The sequence below is a fragment of the Varroa destructor genome, unplaced genomic scaffold, assembly GCF_002443255.2.
Source record: "Varroa destructor unplaced genomic scaffold, Vdes_3.0 BEIS01000002.1, whole genome shotgun sequence".
Lineage (NCBI taxonomy): Eukaryota > Metazoa > Arthropoda > Arachnida > Mesostigmata > Varroidae > Varroa > Varroa destructor.
Window position 1 is genome coordinate 2918725 of NW_019211455.1, and position 20881 is coordinate 2939605.

A 20881-nucleotide genomic window follows, 5' to 3' on the forward strand; every position below is an offset into this window, starting at 1 on the left:
CTCTTAGAGAAGAGATCGGGTATATCACACACATACAAGCCGATAACCACCATCGGCCCCACTGTTTCTCCGCGAACTGTAAAGGTTACCTTGACGCAAAGCTTTCCGGCCCTTCAACCTACAATTAGTTCGAAAACTCAGAACAAACCTCAGGTAAGAATAAACTACAGGTATGAATAATTGATGTATTCAACGTATATTAACTCATTTACTTGTCTGTGAGTACCTTTCGTTTTGTATCCTTATACATGGTAACGTGTTTTCCTACTAAACTTAAGGACATGTAAAATCGTCTAGATTCGAATTCGGACGTATATACAGTCCATTTCGCGCTGAACGTCAGCCGTTTGAAACCATGCTTATCGACAGTACCGGACCAGAAAGCCGAGACACTAAGAAAAGCGCAATTAAAAAGAATTTGCCTGATTTCCCTTTTGGCCAGCCGATTGTCCCAAGTTTTTAATAATAGAGGTAAATTTCCGTGTTCAGCATCTTGTTCGCCTCAAAAATCTGTCAAGATAGCGAGCAGGTAAGTGGCAGGTCGAAACTATAAATGCCAGAATTGAGTGCAGTCGCCTAATTTACGGGAACTGGTGTCACCCGAACTCGACTGCGCCTGAGTATATGGCCTTTGCACCTCTTATCATCGCGGTGAGGTTGCAATTGTATATCAAATAGTGACACCATATGCTCTATGGCAAGCTAGGCCCTAAAGTAGGTTAGGGTCTATAAAGTTGCGTCAATTCAAGGAACTGCTTTGCAGCAAATTCTCACGGTTCGCCGACCTCGAATACTCTTTTCTCAAAGGGCAACGGATCTTGTGGTTGAGGCATTCGCTTCGGATATGGCTGAGAGCAAATGGGGAAAATGACCTAGCGAGACTCAGGATACGTATATATATATATGTAGATTCAGCGGAAGCGAGACCACCACGTATGCTTGGCCGCCCATAGATTGTAGCAAGTCCATTCAAGGAGGGACCAAAAACTTTCAACACAATTTGCTTTTTTACACAGAAAATTAATTGATACGGAATGCTAACAATCTTATTGGTGTGTTTTGGGTAACTTTTAATGCGTTGCATGCATTTATGAGAACCGAAATAATTCGATTATGCTACGTACACAATATTACGTACTGGATGGAAATAAGAACTATTAAAAAGCTTCTGTATTTAAGGTAGATAGTTCAAGTTTATTTTGCACATACTTTATTTGGTAATAGACCACACGGAAAAGTACTATCGAGACAACGCGGAAATTAAAGTAAAAATTTGGCTGTACAAGCTAAATTATGCTTGTTTTTAACTATGAATATAACTTGGATAGGTCTGACATCTGACATCGTTGAAGTTGTTAGTTGCCAGATGGATGTACTCTATATAGTATATCGTTCCTTTCAGCAAAGTTCTAGCAGGCTCTTTGAGTATATGCATCAGCGGTACCGTTCCTTTCGATTATAAGCCACAATTAGGTATGAACACTTCCCTGTATCTCCGTTGATCTTGTATTGGAGCTTCCGGAGGTCAAAACCGGAAACAACCGTAGCTCACAAGTCGCTAGATCAATTAACTATCTATTTTAATCGTGGTATAATTGATATCTATTCAGTCGCCTTCGTAGGAGTGGTTCCACTGTGCTTTATAGTTGACGAAAAATTAATATCAGAGACTGGCTTAAATGATACAGTTCGACAATTCTATTTGTCTTATAATTTCGTAAGAGCTAATAGTTTTCCAAACACCTAAATAAGTCTACTATCATTTACTACTACGACCTTTGCGCTATAGTGGTTTACCTACATTCTAAACGTACAGTCAATGCTACCAACGCTGGTCGTCAAGGCGTCGCTGGCATTAAGGTTAAATCGACTGCGAGACACACACAAGCCCCACCGTACCATAAGTATGCAACAATGAGCTTTTAGAACAAGATCGTCTTCGTTGCCGTCTTTTTCGTCATCGATTGCTATCGACTACGAACGAAGGCGGACCAAAGAGGCCAGTCATTGACGTGCCGGCTGCATTAGCGGCTGCTAAGGAAGCCCACTTGGTTAGCGTCTCAGCTTGATTTGACGTCGTATCATCATTTTGACCTAGCACAGAGGAACTTATTCAGGTTGACTCGCTTCCAGCTGCGCTGGCTTATGTCTTCCTATCTAGTGGAAGGAGACTACCGAACTAGCGTCGTCTCGCTGATCTTACTGCTAAACCACTATCCAGCCACGCCCTGTTCATCCCACTCAGCGTGCGCCGTTACCGCGATTGTTGTGGACTTTTAGAAGGGTCGTCGGCCGAAACCGAAATGTTCGCTAGTTTTCATTTCCCCAACATACCCCTCACGAATCGACGATGCACGAACAGATATGCAACCAGGCACAGAGATATGTACATCCAGCGAGTCACGCAGATACTCAACGACAACAGAACATGCATCTGCTTCGCGAGGATGCAGACATAGCGACGGGTTGAAATTGCACTGGAAAGCGTTCAATTTCAAAGTTTCCCGCGTGTGCTATTTACTCGATTAGAGAGAGAGGGATAAAAAGAGAAAGAGCCGTCGAACGGTATCCCTTGAGCCAAAGCGCCACCATGTGGAGCCCGTTATATGTCTTCTCGGTACGCCAGAGGAATCCACAGTGTATGAGTTTCTTTGCCGAAGCTGCTGCTTTTCCACTTGCTACTTCGCTGAGAGCCGCTGCGCGTTGTTTCGCAACTCAAAGATCTTTGCGTTTCTTTTTCGAACGATTCACCCCTCGGAAGAACGCGACAAACCCACATACCAATCATTAACCAACAGCTCGACTATGTGCAAGCGCGTATTGTCGGAATTCTGCGTCTGCCCCATCGCCCACTGTTCGCCTCGTTTCAGCCGGTCGCCCAGCCCATTTGCTCTCGGTTTGGGCTAGCTTAAAGGGCTTTGTACATTCATCCGCACATTTACACACAACGCAGTCGTTATTAGCGGGTATAAATAAATAGGGGGTCAACACAGCGGCAACAGTAGAAATGCTGGTGCGGTGGAGTGGGATGGCCTTCTCGAAAAACTCCGGCCAACATTCTTTAGCCGTTGCTTGTGGCTATTCCTTATCTATCAGATTTGAAAAGAAGGGCCCAGTTGGCCAGTTGGATTGGTCTTTTAATAGCCAGGCAGAAAGATAAAGATCACGGTAAACGGGGTGCTTCTCGAAACCCAAATACAGAAATATCTAACTATTGTCTATTCAATTATCACTATTACACAAATATAAATAATTACTTAAGTATATACAAGAGCTAAATATGGCACGGGAACATTATGTTATATAGTTGTGTATGTGCTGAAGCGGCAGTGTCGCATCTATCAGTGTTAGACGATAAGCAATATTTCGTCATTTGGCGCCTCAATTATATTGAACAGGAACAGTAAAAATTAAAGAAACAATGGAAGCATCGTTTTAAGATGGTGCTAGTCATTATCAGTCCTGATAATCAAGCACTTTTTCCAACGGTATCATACACTATACAATGTGTGTAACCACACAGAATCAACAAACTCTGTATACGTTCTAATTTTAGACGATGATAAATTTGTATATGACGTTAAACTCGTTTGTTTGCAATAGCTAAGAGAATACTCGAAAAAAAGCTGACGTTTCAGAAAACGAATAGAGATAGCCATGCTATTAGAATGCAACTTTCTAATATAGATATTTTATTATGTAAATATTATCGATTTCTTTTTCGTCCGTTACGTATTACTCTATTACTGATCTATTGTTAGCTAGTTAGCTGCAAACAGGGCTAATAGAATTATTAAAAACGCGCCATCTTTTATACATATTTTATCAAACGGTGATACTTTCCAATTCAATTCGAGCACTGCCAGATTCATTACAGTATGCGACGAACCAAACTATTTCATATTATAATTTTTTTGACGTCTGTCTCGCTTTTTCTACCGAAATGCCTACAGACTATGAGACTTCATAGCGTCAAGTCATAGCTTCGAATTGGATCGTGGAATAGGTGATCTTTACCATTGATAGCCACACTGGAGTTAGTATCGATGAACTCAGCCAAGTGTTTCCCTGCAGCTCTCAAGGAGGCACATACGGGAACAAAGGTGAATACAGTCTTTTCATCCCAAATCCTGCTAGATAGGCCCACTAGCGGCCTATTTCCAAAAGTTGCTTTAGCTAGTGTCGTTAGCGCTGGTGTCCCAATTACTACTTCGGCGATTATGTATTAGCGTGACTGCTCGATGTTGGCAGCATGAAGACGCTGCCTGCCAGCACCAATGACCTACCCCCCCCCCCCTCTCTCTCTCTCTCTCTCTCTCCCCACCCTACCCCTTCGCGAGTGAGAGCTGGGGTGCATTACAAAATTTCTACTGTCGATATCTTCGTCACAGCCACGAACACAATTCGTTCTATTTTTAGTGTTCCCTTAGTTATACGAGGCGAGCCAATTTGGGCTATTTCCACTTCGCTGGGCCTTACCCCCGGGCTGAAATATCTTTGGATGCCTGTCTCAGTGGGTCTCCGCCTACTAGCGCCGCGGTTTCGGTCATCATCGCCTGAAATCTGAATATTTTTGTTGCCACTGCGATTATCATCGTTGTTGTCGTCGTTGCCGTAGCGGAACCAGACAGAAACAAAGAGCCGAAAAGCGCATGTCTATAACAACAGGGTTCCTAGTGACCTCATTAATATTAATGCTATTGTTATTTAGGGGACGCCTCATGCAGTAGGTCCGTAATCGCCAGCCTACACTTAGACCACAGAAACTGGCAACGGTGGGAGGACTGCGATAAGGCAATAACCGGTATGCGATCGTTTGGTTTTGTATTCTACCGAAAAAATTCTGCCGTATAGCAGAAGGTTTTTTAGCAGAACTAGCGTTTCGCAGAACGCCCTGCCTGTCTGTCTTGCGTCAACAGAAACGCTAGTAGAGTAGCTATTGTTGAAGTAGTTGAACCATGGATAGATAAACCTTTGATCTAAACGTGGACGCTATCCTAGCTGACAAAAACCACGTGCCACTAAGATTGTACGAGAGTGTTTTCATACATCCATCCATTTGTCTGTGTATATACGTCGATACGGTACTTTGTTGGTAAATGTCGACAAAGCGTCTGGCTGGGGCAGAATTGCTCGTTAACGGACGAATGAATTATTTTTCACGTCCAGATTTTCATTAGTAATGCTCGCAGCAGAATCTCCCACAGTTCATCGCTGCACAGAATTATACGTGGCTACATACACAGAAGGAATGAGGAAGCTATGCCAGTCGCAAGGTTGTTATATTATGTTTCGTTATCTGTAGCGTGAAACGATACTACTGACCAATTTTATTGTTTGGCGCATCCGTAAGTTATCAGAAAAACATTTTCAGCCAGCTCTTTCTATTATGTTTTTTTTTATGAGCTGCATAACGGGTCAACCTTTCCTGCCATCGTGTCTAATTCAAACCAACGTCAAACTATAGATGGCAATGAAATAAAGCTTACTATTTAACCAGTAACAAAGTGTTATCGTGAATAATGCTCCCGGAGTACCTGATAATTTTTCCTGTTCTAGTCTACCATATTATGAACCTATATGATACAAAACAGATGCGTGTGCCACCGCAGAAGCGAGGAAAGGCTTATCGTATATTATATAAAACGGGTGGGGGCCAGCCGTTCGAATACTTTAGAGCGTGACTTGCATGAAGTATTTACCAGCCGCGAATATCGCCGCGAGTGGATGTCGAGTTGCTTTAAAGGCCACACGACAAGTAGACGCAACAGGAACGCGATAAGTAGCTAAAAATTTCGATGTACGCGTTGAAAACCTTCCCCACCAGTGACATCATTACAGCGCGGCAATATGAAATAGGGTGAAACACACTGGAAGCTAGAAGGTGAGCTCCCCTTATCTCGGTCACCCAGAAGTGTAATGATTAAAAGCTACGACGAAAACTTAAAAAGACCACTACCTCACAATCATCATATAAGGGACCTTATAGTAGTTATATGCTCATTTCTATAGAGTTAATTAGAAGGGATATGGTGCGGAAGGCGCACGTATTGTATGCCCCTGTTGTCAGGAAGGATGATTAACAGGGAGTTATTGCGTACTTCGTATGCGTTTGCAATTGGGTAGAAAATAAAAATCATTGTCTACAATATCGAACAGAGCCGCTGCGATTTCAAATTGGCCTCCTTATTGCTGCGACTCAGATGATTTATATAGAGGAACAATCAAAATGTCCACCCACCTAGGTGGATACTCAACATTATCAAATGAAACATTTACCCAGTTGGGTGTTTCAAGTTTGTCCGATACTTAAGCGGTTAAGCATTGCTTACCATCGAGCGGCTGGTCTTTTTACGACAAATATAAGAAAAGTACCTGCAACATGTGCGCTTGTACGTGGAGTAGATCAGAGATCTGGGCTGATGCGCCGCTATGGCAAGCGGAACATCTGGCTCGACCGGTATATCCTTTCGTCCGCAAAATAAGAGGCTACCCCCTGACCTCGGCGATAACGTCTGCGGCGAATGTGATCCCTGCCTGCCGCATTTCTGGAAGTCATACGCTAATGAACTTCCAGGAGCCATCGTATTTTCATTATAGCCTTTTCCCATAATAATAATTACGATGTACATAAATATTTGACGATCGAATATATGCACAACTCAAGTATCTGTGCTTGTGTCCAATAGTCTATATACTGATTTTATCGACATGACCAAGTTAATTAGGTTCCGTCGTTTATACTGCTCGAGCACAGGTAGATTAACGCAAAGCGGCCGAGGTTGTTGAAAGAAAAAAATACGCCAAAGATATACATTCAGCTTAAGCCTGTTAGCTCGTTCCACAACATTTGAAAGCTGGCTCGCCTGTGTTATGTTAGCCAATGCAAAACTATCTGAGAGAGCTTCATGTCTATAATGTTACCCGCGGTGCATTCAAACGGCAGTTTATTAAAGCTTATTGGAAATGAATAAGCAGCCATGACCTTCACCTCAAGTAATTACAAACATAGCTTATTTCTATCTTTTATAAATTCTTCCGCGTCGTACCCGTGTACACTTTTGTGAGAGCCAATCGCACAAGACCAAGGCGGGGCAGCAACAGGCACTTAGGATGGGCAAATAACTTTAAACTAATAATGCACCTTCAGTTAAGGCACATATTTGTACGCGAGTAGTAGCATTACGCAGTACAATTTGTTTAATCGGATTTGAAATCTGTACATCATGCAGATTGACGAATATCGCCATATCTGCTTCTGCGATTTTGTCGTTAAAGAATTGACAATATTGTCTTCTTAGTAATAAGGGCTAACTTTAATAACTCAAAAGGGGTTACTGATGAAATCGGTATATAGTGGAGAATACACGGCTTTTTTAGGCCGTACACGAGTTCTTATGAAAATACAGTTAAACGACAATGGAATGATCACACGCCGAGGCAGCCTTTTATGGGAAAACACGTTAATTCGCTCATCTGGGTAAACCATTGTGAGAGACAAACGGGCCGGCTAAAAGGCCATATAAACGCCTCGACATTGCGTTGTATATCGTTTTTATATACTAAAGAGAGTTATTTTTTTTTTGTAACATCTAAAATAATACAATTTGACGGTAATAACTTTTTTAACGTAATGTCTTTAACGATTTTTACTTTTTTGGCAGTACGCGATTTCCATTCAAGATCATCAGAACGACAAAATGTTTATAAGTGATCTTAGTGATAGAATAAGTATCGTTAATAATGCGATCCGCTTTTCTGGCCGTCTCTTTCAAATAAAAAAAACATGGCCTCATTGCTATAATGAGCTGTGGAAACAGTGCCGACTATCTTAACATAATATTATTAAACTAGATCTACACTATTTCGATCAACGACCTTCCGCCATTTTCGACAGTGCAATAATCAAAGCACTGCGATTTCTGAGCGATAACTGTGATAAGTAATTTTTGCATCTTCTGATTAAAATTCAAATTGGCACCATTAAGGGAATTGTTTATAGGCCGAAACAGATGAAAGCCTGATGGTTTTCCATTCAAGTTTTCCAGGCCTAGTTTTACTAGCTAAGTAGAAACGCATGTGGTCCGAGATTGTCCGAGTTGAAGAGTACGCCTTTGCTGTTCGCCAATTCCGATCGATTTTTTTCAGTAGTTCGTTGTAATTTTGTTAGTTATCAGACAGCAGAGGTCTGAGCCGACCATCTTACCAAACGACGGCACAATTCCTTTCCGATTCCGCCAAACATATAACAATACCTTGTTTAGCGTCAGTTCGCAGATGGAAATACGATCAGGTAAATTCTGCCCCGTCAATTGGCGTGACATACGAACCGCAAGCTTTTTTTTTCCAGCCATGTTCGTTCAGACGGCTTCAAGCTGTGGACTTCACTTCTTGGCAATATTATCGAAACCCTTCGAACGAAAATGACGAAGTTACGTTTCGAAGCACTTGTTTCAGTATCACATCTTGGCCATAAGCAGCACAAAATTTTTTCTTGATATAATAAAATTATTAAACAAAGCAAATTTTTGTAAAAATTTCACTCATTTCTAAGGCACTCAATGTTAAATAGGAATAAATGCATTCTAATAATTTTAGGGCATCAGTTACTGTTGATCGTATCAGCTTCCGAGTGACATTAACGCCAACTCGACGCGATTCATATGGCCGAAGATTTCGAAGCTGCCTAATGAGAAAAATTATTAATACCTTTTTTTCGACTAAATGTTTGTCTCCTGCGTGTGTAAAGTGAAAAGTTTATCATTAAATTCAGGAGGATAACAGTAGGTCAACAACGACGCCTGTTTTTATTTTTTCTTAATTTTAATTTAAAATAGAAATCTACAGATATTTTGAATGATATTAGGAATCCTCTCAAATCAAATAGCATAGATAAAGCGTGACTATATTGTTTTCATGGGCCACGTTCCCGAACCCTGTCATGTTCCATTCCTATAAACGTGTGTGTGTGTATGTGTTAATTTGTTAACATGTGTGTGTGTATGTGTTAATTTGTTAACATGTGTATGTGTGTACCAGTTGTTCACGTTATAACGCATTCATACCGATACTTGTAATATAAGGCAAAAAGTTTTTTCTTTTGTGTTGGTCGCAACCGTTATATCAAGATAAAAAAAAAACCTGCTTAAACCTCCGCAAAGTTCAAGTGGCTTGACAATCCAAATGCTGTAGTAGCTACGTAGCCATCAAGCTTCGGACCACAATAGTTCTCTGTCTACATATGTCACACTAACAGTATATACTGCAATGGACATAACCGCTGTCAAATTCAACTATCAATCATGTTTTTACACCCATACGGATTGCCGAGTCACGCGTTATCGATCGTTGTAGATCCTGTGCGTGTCTGAAATAAGCAATCGTCCTGCCATCATAACTTGGACTGCTACTGATGATGATTCCGTCACAAATAAACAATCCTGCAGCTACAGTTCACATGGTAGCGTACGACGGGCACATCAAATGCTGAAGCATACTTGTTGACGCTGCCCCTGTGCTTATATAACGTTTGGCCGATGGGCTGGCCTGATGGTCGCGGTCAAGCAGCCAATGAAGAGCTCGATAACTCGCACCTGTCGCAATTCTGTGGCTTAGAAGCCGTTCAGCCTACCGACTGCGAGAGTCCGTGTGTCTATGCCGGATGTACATTGTAGTCCAGGGCAGCGGTTGCTATACTGGCTCCAGCAGCTAAGCTAGCGGCCATAGCTACAGCGGCAATGTGAGATGGCCTAGATTTGGGCCCGGCGACCACCTCAGTGGTTATCACTAGTACCACAACCAGTATCATCGGCTATTATCGGCTGCTGCCTGTTTACAGCGAAGGCCCGTTCAGACGCGGGCCAATATTGTCGCTTACAGGCACTGCTGCGTTTACGGTAAAGATGACTTCATTGATGAGGCCACACTCGTTTTACCCCTAACCGGCCTGCAGGCTGGTAACGCTAAATACAAAGAGCTATCCTTAGTGCTTGGCTACGAACTACGGTAAATAAACTAATAGGCAGTCGCTAAGATAATGTACACGTGGGCACGAGTGTCAGAGCAACGCATGCCACAGCACTGACCAAACCGTGGAATTTTGCGAAATCAGAAAGGTTCCATAGTGATAGAAGTCAACATCGGAACGCCGTTTGAAGGAAAAAAAAAAATGCTCATCTCAGAGTCGGTGATTAATAGTGGTCTTGTCCAAGTAGCGTTGGGATTTATAGTTGAAGCGATCGTTCTACCAGGAACAATAAAGAGGTTCTTTAAAACGTTATAATAAATGGGAGTTAGGAAACATCAGTTAATAACGTAACGGTTGAATGTTTGATTGTTTCTTGGAGAATAGTTCTCTAGAGATCGTGTGTCCTAGTTGCCGTTGTTCGCATAATCGTAGAGCGGCAATGCAATTCAGTTCATTGAAAAAAGCCTGAAGCCTTGAGTGGCTTGATTGGCGAAGCATCGGTAGACATTGTGTGAACAGCTGTTAATTAACAACTGAATGAAGGGTTAAGTTAGGAACGATACAGAACCTGATGAGCACGTTTCTTGGCTAAGAGCATAGAAACCGAGGAAACTCGGGAATACTGAGCAGAATGAGATTCGATAGTCTAAGGTATCAGCGTCTGAGCAAAGCTGGGTATGTGCACTGAAAAAATACATCAAAAAGAGAACGTTTCAGGAACGTCGTTTCTTCCTATCGGCTTGTAGGTCTAATAAAAACAATCAACAAGTTACTAAGTGCAAAAAAGGTAGAGGCAAAATAGGCAGAGCTGGCACAGGGTCAGCGGAATCGACAGATGGATATTGAAATCGATCGAATGTAGGACAGAAAAGAATTATTGTTGAAAGCCGTGATTTTCTAGAATTAAAATGCCATCATCGTTGCTACTATAACTACAATCATTGTCATTCCCAAATGGGCATAAATCCATAATCTGCTGTCAACGGGAAGTGATAGAAAGGCATATTGAAGAAAAAAAGGATATTAACGGCGCTGATTGCGCTTATGGCATTGTTCGTCCAATATTTTATAATGAAGGTCATTTGCTGAAGGCATATCTGGTCCTCCAGTTTCCGTTTCTCTCACTGTTTGCGTGCCTCGGCCTCGTGAGTCCTTAATACGGGAGGTCCAAAGGCAATTTTCATCCATTTTGGCATGCTAGCAAGCACGTTAATCCCTACTTCTATATAGACAAGGGTCGATACATATATATTGCGGTGCATGTGATAATCTATGTACGTTCGCGTTATACTATATATGACTGTACCATATCGTAAGGCATTTTCTGCATACCCTCTGTTCTGCTCTGAGGGCTTTCAAGCGATGCATACAGCTCTTACGAAGATGACAAGGCTATAATTTGACTAAGACGCTTGACTTACTAGTGAACGTACAAGTAAATAGCAATGGATAGGCTATCAGCGGTTGTGTTTTCACTTTGTCTGATCGCCTGGACAGCAAATACTTCGTGGCCTCGCTATCGAGGCGTCAGCATATCTGAGTTTGCGTCCATTCGTGTTCTTCACTGATCAGACGGTTTCACATATTACTCGTGCTGAACGTGGGTGTACACAACGATGAGCCAGACTTGAATGGAACGGCCTTCAGCACGCTATGTATAGCCTCTCGCGCGCATACTCCGAGAGACGTCAGTGTATCATCTATGTATGTACTCTATTGTTGATAATTTGCGAGCAGTTCATACGAGAAATATATATTAATAATAACAATAATATAAGTAGTGACGGGATTAGTAGCAGCAACCTCCGTCGGCACATTTTGTCATACGATTTACGCGTCGGCTTATTTTGGATATTTACTAGCGTTGTTCTCTGTACTCTGTTTCTTTTTTACACGTATTTGTTTTTAAGTCACTTGCAAGCTATGTAATAAACACAATTGAACAACAATAACAAGAACAACCGTCCTATGTGTCTATGCAGGCAACTTATTAACTAACTGGCTTGCTAAGTTAGTGACCTCCGATGTCGGACAAGCCCTTAAGACCGCGGCTCATTGTTTGTTTGCATGGCTCGGCGATGCGCCTGTCATGTGTATGGACCGCCTGGTTTGATCCGCGCTAATGCACGAAAGGCAGTCGCCGACGGTGGTGGCCAACCTCCACTTGAAAGTCAATGGCGCCATGCGTCAGCGCCAGTCATGGCGTAATGGTTGATGTTACGCGATCGAAATGCAGAGATCGTCGTCTGCCCAGAACGTGCAACGTCGCTCCTTCATACATACACAGCTCCCTTTTGGCAAAACCAACAACTGAAAAGAACTCAAGGACTTTGGCTCCAGTAGCAAAGCTTCGGGGCAAATGCGGATTAGCGATACAAATGACTTCTCCGATAACAGCCACAGCTGTACCAGCAGTAGCGGCAACAGCACGAAGAATAATAGTCTGGACAACAATACGAGACGATTTGCGTCAATAGCGGCGACCGGATGTGGCTTAGCGCCCAGCGTGCCCAACCCATATACACACGCCAACAGACGAACTGGCAGACACCCAGGGCTGGAAAAGCTTGTACGGTGACGCCAGACGCCAGTGACCCTGTCTGGGCGATCTAGTGATGATGAAATGAACGTGCGATTTAAAACTAAACCGGAACACCAGTTGACGTCCATGACGTCTGCAACGTTTACGTGACGGTGATGTTTTTGTGCCATCTGCGTTGTGTTAGGTTTGCGCGCTACTCTTTTTTTCACTTTTGCTATTAGCATAGACTTTTAGTATGTACTCGCAGTAGAAATATGCCAGGTTCACCTATTTTACTTCTCCCGACTATCGCTGTACATCATGCACGGAGGCGACAAAGCAGTAGGACGACGCGTCAGGTTGACAGGATTCGAGAGTTGTTTCAACATCGGCGCCCGTGTCGTCATGAATGACCTATGCGAATGCCTACCTCTGACTGAGAGAAGCTGACCGTGGGTAGTCTCAAAGACTTACGACGAAGTGCCGGTATTTAGAAATAAATGAATTGTAACATTCTAGTCGCGGCCCTCTATTCGTCAGTGTACTTTGTTTTGCATCACCTGAAGAGAGACTTATCTCCATCTCATTTCCTTGAACGCATATTCGCTAGCTATCTCGGTAAACCCCTCACTGAACGGTTGTGGGTAACCACAGTATTGGAAGTGGCGGCTGCGAGGCCGTCGTGCCATTGGTGACACACCTGCCTTTATTGTTGGAGCATATGTGTAATCTTGCAAGGCGAACCGTATTCTGGGACGAGCCTCGCGTCGTTTACAAATAGCGGCCTGGATAAAGGGCGGAGTCATGATAAATATTGGCGTTTCTGACTCAGACGATCGAAATGAGTTTCGAGCCGTCGCAACGTCATAAGCAGCGGCAGCATTGGGGTGCGACTGCCCGACGCGCCCAACAAGAGCGACGAATGACTGAAGAGAAAGACAAAATGAAGACGGAGCGGAAACAGCAGCAGCCGAAGGGCAAAACGCTTAATGTAGCCCGTACTCACGACGCTTTGACGTTAGCTTTCCCCCTACAAAGGAACTATAATGCTGTGACTATTGGCAGATGGCTTTGGCAACAGCAGACTTTCCGTATGTGTTCGAGTGCTCTGATACTTCAAAGGAGCAGCGAAGAGTATTTTTAGGTAGTAGTTTTAGCTACAGAGATATTTAGTTTTCGATTCTCAGTAACACGTTAGAAGGCTATCGATGATTTTTTGCAGTTCCTAGATACCTAAACGCGAATACTCATATTCATGATAGAGTCTACACTTTTACCATTAAGAGACAATTGTGAAGAAAGGAGTTGAATGGAGATGAGTGTCGGTCGGTAAAGGCGTAGGTATCGGTACTCAACCAGTTGTTCTGATAACCTAATCTATCTTTTGAGAATCATGGGTATCTGTGAGGGAAATCCACACGCGTATTTGTTTTGTTGAAAATGTAGATGAAAGAAGTTCGCATGTCTCCAAATAAACTTAGACAAGCGTGTCACGCTGAAGCCTAGAAACATCCTTATATAAACTTTTCCGGTTATTTTTTAGAATAGGTACGAATCGCAACACGATGCAACAGCTTAAAAGTTCCGTATTTTTAGAAAAGGAGTTTAAATTGCTGGGGGGGGGGGGGGGAGCTTAACTGGCATTTTATATCGATTTGGTTTACAGTAACCACGACTACCTACACTTACATTGTTTTTTTTTTGGTGATGTTCTCCAGCAAATAAGCCTATTCGCGAGACTCCCAGCTGGCTGATTTTACTGCCATAGATAAAGCCAACTGAAGAGATTCAATATCCTGCTCCGTATAGTTCAGCGTTAACTTTGGAAATCCTAACAACAATTTGACCATGCTTAAATCTGATCTCATACACACGCAGTACTCGATATGAGCTAGTAAAGAACGGCAAGAGGCTCTCAAAGACAAATATGCTTGAGTACTCGAAAATTTACCCCTGTACTGCATATCATTTCGAAGGCCTTCAATGTTAAGGACCTCGTTCCAGTGACCGATATTGCATAGGCCAGCCAGGAATCGCTCTTTTGTTATGGTTAAGACTTCGACCGTTACGTACAGTTCACGAGATGAATGACGTTTGTGTAGTAAAAACAGATATTCGTTGTTGGGGAACTGTAGTTTCTTGGCGGACAAGTTTGCCGTTTGCGGAAGATGAATATCTATGTGACGCCGATCATTCAGCAGCGACTTGGTCCTAACAACGATTCGATCCGGGCTCGCTTTTTAACGAAAGGAACCAGTAATACAAATAAAATCGGCTAAGAAGGATGTGTAAATTTAATTATATTTCACAAATCCCGCAATCTGCGACGGCTTCCATTATTAATTCATTTGGCAAACTTGCTTCTATTGGAGTGATTTTACAGGTATCGTCCTTAACAATCACATACTTGAATATCGGTGAGTTCTCCTGCTTCCATTTGTCTTTGGTACCAAATCCTTGCCAGCTTCAGATGGCACCGTAGTCTACTATCCATGCCATAGAATGCCAGCTACGTAATATAATTGGCTAAAGAGTACTATAATTGATTTTACAAGATAATTTTCACCTGTGGTCCTACGTTAATGTCAATCCTATGTTAATGACCTCTGGTGGTCATTAATTTAGGATTGATGAACGTCAGAGGCGGGCGTCGATCTTGAGGCAGTGCTCATCTGCGGCCCAACCTGACAAAGTCGTTGAATTACACTCAGGAATTATCTAAAGCGTGGTAGGCTTGTATCTGCTATGATTGCGTCCACTAGAATGTTTCTTTTTATCGTCATTTCTAATTCCTTTGTACATGGTTTGTTTCACCCGAACTGTTTTTAAATAAGCATTTTCGCAAGTTTTCGCGAGTTTACACGATTTGCGTGTGGATACTGACAGAGATAAGGCGACAACTTCACGGAGAGACTGGCAGAAGAGCCTGGGAGTGGTGAGGAAATAATATCTGATGTTTTGTTACACTATACGGAAAGCTCTGCACGATGCTTCATGCAATCGAATGTTGGCCGTCGCTGTGCTATTGACTTTAGAAACTGTTCGTGATCCTGCTGCTTCCTTCTTCACCAAATAAGATAAGGCTACGGGAAAGGAGTGGAAAGTCTGCGTTTACCCGTGGCCAACTGAAGTGAAATGTCTGGGAGAACAAAATGCGAAAATCATGATGTCGAAGAAGAGTTCTATCGACAAATTTTTCCATATACTAAAACGGAGGGGGTACAGCTGTATTAATCAGCCATACAGAAATGAATTCTTTGCTAATACATAGAGGCAATAAGACAACCAAGCGACACAGCCCTCGCCATGATGATCGCCGAGAACTATCACCGTATCGACTTCCTTTTTCTAGCGTTTTGCCTATTGAAGTCTCCAGGGGATACGTGGCCGGTCTGTGGGTTCAGTAAATACGAATTCGACACCCCTTGTCCCGTGTGGGGTTACGGTGACCAGAAAAGGGATCTAGCAGCCGCGTTCGTTGTGAACAACATCAAGGTGAGTGGGCTAACTTATCCAATGAATCAATTTTTAAGGGTTTGACTTCAGTGGCCACATGCGGTCATCGTCTGGTGTACGATACGGTGCGCTGTTTTTTTCCGTGCCTTTCGAGGCAGAGCAGTACTTGTATTTGACTCGTATGAGCGAAGTCTTTGACAGTAAACCTTTGATTACATAGCTACATACAAGGCATTTAATACACAGGCTAATGTATCAGAATAGAACTTCAATAAAAGAATATAAAAATTGTCCGAAGTTCGTGTCTCGAATAAGACAAAAAAATTCCTAGTTCTCAACTATGTTCTAGCTAGTTTTGTTTATTTCTTGGCCAACCAAAGGATCAGCTATAAGCGTACAACAAATAACATGTGCACTTCTTAATCTTCTACGCATCTTTGAAAGAACGAAAAGCACACGAAAGCCACAAAAACGCACGATAAAAAAAAAAGTCCTGCAGGTGAATATTTCGATATGTGCCTAGCGGTAGCACCTATTTATCCTTTTCCCTTAGACGTACTTGTTTCATTTTACATACGCCAGACATGTTTCCGTATTAATTATAATATGATTATCTAGTTAGTAATATATTTATTCACTATAGACTACTTGCTGCTTAACTGCAACCTATTCGCTGCTCAAACCGGTACACGAAATAACGGTATTACTGAATGAGAGATCAGGAGCTGGTCCTTCGTGCCTCGTTCAAATCGAAACTAGAATCAATTAGAAAAGTTCATCACTACTTATACGATCGTAAGCCTCTGCAATAGTCAAAATTATTTTATTTTACTCAATATAAACATCATTCAGCAGAACCTTTGCTATGAATTTTTACTCTGTTCAATATGTGTGCTCCTAGATGTCTAACTGTTTCCGATCGGACCTGTTCTCCTGGTTATATAGCTGTGTCTTCGATTATGCTTGTCGTACGTGTCTGCTACGAGATAATACCAACCTTCGGTTAAAATGCGCAAAGCAGCGAGGAATGATACAAGGGGCACCATATCAGTTTTGAACATGACGCCCGCGACCGCCCAAACTACTCATAAGACTGGGGCGCACCGTACGCTCCAGATGGTAGAAAGCACGTCCTTTCCTTTACGACGTTAGGTGCTACTGGGCTTTTTTCGTGTTCGATATATTTTTTTCGCAGCAAATGGTCCTCGAGGGGGTTAGCTATGATGGGAATAACGTAAACAAAAACTTCAGTCACTTTCTTTTGTATCATTCAGTTTCTCACAATCGGTCAACGATGTGCTTAATCACCACTCGTACAATAGCAGTTGTCACTGAGAGCCAATTTTGTTCGAAGTGAAGATAGAGTTTATCTTGGCGTAGAGTCGGGAAACTTCAGACGTCTTTCTGCACTTAAGAATCCAAGCCCAAGTCATCGAAACAGTTGAATGTTCAACCAATGAAACACACCGAAAATGAGGCACTATTCGGTAGCATCGAATTTGCGATCTGGCCCTTGAACGATTGGACAACCCGCACCAAAGAGCTGTGCGTCACTTTCACGGTTGACTTCGACAGGGTTTCTGTGCCGGCGATGTTATGCTATTGGTATTGGGATGCCTTACGCAGCCTACACAGATGACTCTATGCAGGCCTTTTCCCTCGGGCACGACCACAAGAACCGGGCACACAAATACCGACTGTAGCTATGCGATGTGAGCTATCCGGCAGTCGATGCGAGAATGTTGGGATGAGCTAATGGTATCTATGCATGGCTCGGAGATGATGGTAGACGATAGCATGCGTACCCGACGGCCCGTGGGGTCGACCCACCTGCGAGCTCCTTTGCCAGTACCTAGCGAACACCCTTTCCACCTGTGCAGAAGCATAGTTCTGGACTGCATTTCACGCTGGATATCTCGTTGATTTCGGATGAGCCAGATGACAAGGATAAGGACGAAAGCTGAAGCTGAGAGAACGTGTCGGGGTGGCCACGCGTCAGCTCAAATACAACAAACATTAAGCAGTTGGCACACAGCGGCCGGTTAACGCCAGCGCGCTCGCTCTAAAACCGTGTCTAGTCACGACAGTGGCGATGACAACAGCTCTGGCATCGGGCAACAGTGAAACAGTGTTTCCGGTTTCCATTCTAGACTGCCCGCTGTGGCCCGTTCATCGTTGGCCCTTTCTATCATCACTACTACAACAAATAATGTAGCGTTCACTCGCCAGCAGCTGGCCACAGCCTAATGATGGTTGTGGCTTGCTGGTGAGTCCAGAGCACTTATCAACATACATGAGCAACACATGAACACGCTCATACAAGCAGACACACACCAACCAGCACAACTATTCGTTCCGTTCATATCGATATGGACAGAGCCACACACTACTAAGGCAGAGCACCGTAGTCCCTATCGAGAGAGAGAGAGAGAGAGTTGGGGGTTTAGATAGGGGAAGCGCAACAAGCGCTGCAATCGTTCTATAGGCCGCCACACATATTGGTCACAGCAATATTGCTTGTCGTCGCGGCAGCTCTTGTTGCTGTTGTTGTTGTTATTATCATTGTCGATATCGTTATTGTTGCTGTTGTTGATGTGGTAACCACAACTGTTGATAAAGTCATTGATTCTGCTGTTAGATAAGAGGGCGCAACGGTGCCCACATGCGGTACTTGATGCACGGAATAGCGAAAGAGAGAAATGAGAGTAGCAACGAAAAAATAGGAAAAAAAAGGGAGCGTGAAGACTTAATAAAACCAAGTGCGTCCACTGGGGTTATTAAATTTTTTTTTTCTACTAATACAGGTAGCGGCGGAGTGGAGAGGACAAACTGTTGGTGACATCGGCGACGAAAGCATTCAATGGTGCGCCTATTTTTTTCAAGCGACGAGATGGCGACGTCCGTGTGTTATTTTAATCGAAATCGACTTGGCTTTGGTTTGTAGCTATTCAACTAGAATAGAGCTGCTGATAAATACATTCAGCTAAAACGGATATTGTACTAGTCTCGTTCGCAGTGGTCATTTTGACACTATTTCGATGCACCAGCGACAACTATAGCGGCTACATCGGTAGGTGCATACTCTTAAGAGGGATCCAGTAGTAGGCAACCAGCCGACCGTCAAAAAATGCTTCGCTTTGATTCAAATTCAGGAGTATGTCTTATGATATGTGCCCATTATTGACAGGCCTCTAAGTATGTCCTAAGCCATCGTTATCTTAACATAGACTTAATTATAGATAGAATTTTTTTCTTTATTTAGCTCAATTATAACAAGCACTTTGTGATTAAATTGCGGGGCAAAGATAATAATGCTGTTCATCGTTCAGTGGAACTACTGAAAAGTGGTACTTGTATTTGGGTTTATTGCATCACTTTAGAACGACCGTTCGTGCAAAATTTGCCATCGTCACATTTATCACCATATAATTCAATATGTGCTATTTTTGCTGAGTTTTCGGATGATGTATGCTGTTGTCGACTACGACACAACTATATGTAGTAAAGTTGCTTCAGTCATCAATATTCTGTCTGATTTCCCTGATCTACCTACACGCTATGCAGGGTAAAATTATCAACCATCAAATTAATCATCTCGAAACCACAATTCATCCAACAAAACGTAATCCGGGGTCTTCCTGTTTAAACTATTTCGTTAATGTACCTAGTAGTCACAATATTTTTCCAACGTATACCAACACAAGATCATGCTTTGCGCTGTTGCCGTGTTCGTAAGTAAAGGTGTTCGTTAATATGTGTGTCATAATGGCTTGTAGTAAAGGTCGAAGCTTTCTACGAAACTTGTTCAACACGGTTTTTCCATTGGACGTTTCTGACACAGGACGGCTTGACGTCGGCTCACTAAAACGTCTCTTAAAGCGCCATCAAGGTCTGGCTTCTATATGGTAGAGGTTGAAGCAAAAGCCTTCGCTGTCATGTAATGGCCAGCGGCTATATGGCTCCCCACAATATGGGGTGAACTGTGTTGTAAATAGGTTAGGTGTAACGCAAGTAGGGTGTAAGCTGCCTCTCAGAGGAAACGCACTGTGAATGTAGATACACACCGGGTGAAATACGGGTGAAAACACGAAATATGTGAAAAGCAGCATGAAGCGCTGTGCTGACGCAAAGATGGCGTTCTTGCTTTGTCCTAGTCCAGAGTTGGCGTATTGAAGTACACGAAAACTGCTTGCTCCACAGGATGTCAGATTTTCATTAACACAGGAAGCTACCTCGAAATCTGAGGAGTTACACCTCAGTTACGAACTCAGCTTCGTCGGTTTCGAGTTAATCAAGTAAGTAAATGCGGCCGCAAAATAAAGTTTCCCAAGCTCACTAACACACATAGCAGATCTTAGGAGATTAAGGAAGAAAACTACAACATACCTGCAGGAGGAAATCCTTTTCGTCAATGTTATAATAGTAATAAAGATACAAAACGGCGTGTCACAGACAGGAATCGGCCCGCCTCCATTATAAGGACTAAACAGAAAGTCTCTCGTAAATCTTCGACCCGAGTTGGCCTTCGCCTCCAGTTAGTTGTATCCTTCTGCAGAAATAAACTAAATTCTCAAAATGTGCGAAAGAATATACACCGTATATGAACAGACTGAGCCTGGTTATTTGTTTCATTGTGACTTAGAACGCCCCACGTCAATATCACGTTTACTTTCATTAGACGAGGGCGTTATTGCAAAATTTGCTTTAAGACGCTTTGCGGACATTATCATTACTTATCTGACATTAAAAAAGCATTTACGGCTATAATAACAATGTTTATATCCTTAGTTTGTCAGTCTGTGCACGTTCGTTTTTTTTTTATGTCTACAGGGCAGAAAATAGACTTGTAGCAGGAATAGTTTTTACTTTTGAGGCTACTTCCGATTGATAGGTACGCACTTTAGGTAAAAATGAAATCGCGCGGCTGCAACTCCTTA

The 20881-nt window shown here is 42.7% G+C and overlaps 1 protein-coding gene across 5 annotated transcripts in view; it reads right to left on the bottom strand.

Annotated features, from left to right (window-relative positions):
* The window catches only part of nompA (no mechanoreceptor potential A), a 47452-nt gene extending 29369 nt beyond the window's left edge, over positions 1-18083 (bottom strand). For 2 of the 5 annotated variants that reach the window (XR_015321549.1, XM_086980571.1), the window contains exon 1: positions 16942-18066. Coding sequence is in view for 4 of the 5 variants with exons in the window: in XM_086980571.1 (XP_086836697.1) it covers positions 16942-17005 (64 nt within the window). In the remaining variant the exon portion in view is untranslated. Of the gene's footprint in view, positions 1-16941 lie in introns of all 5 variants that reach the window. The other 3 variants (XM_086980572.1, XM_022790577.2, XM_086980573.1) reach the window with 2 other exon arrangements.
* Between the last annotated feature and the right edge of the window lie 2798 nt (positions 18084-20881).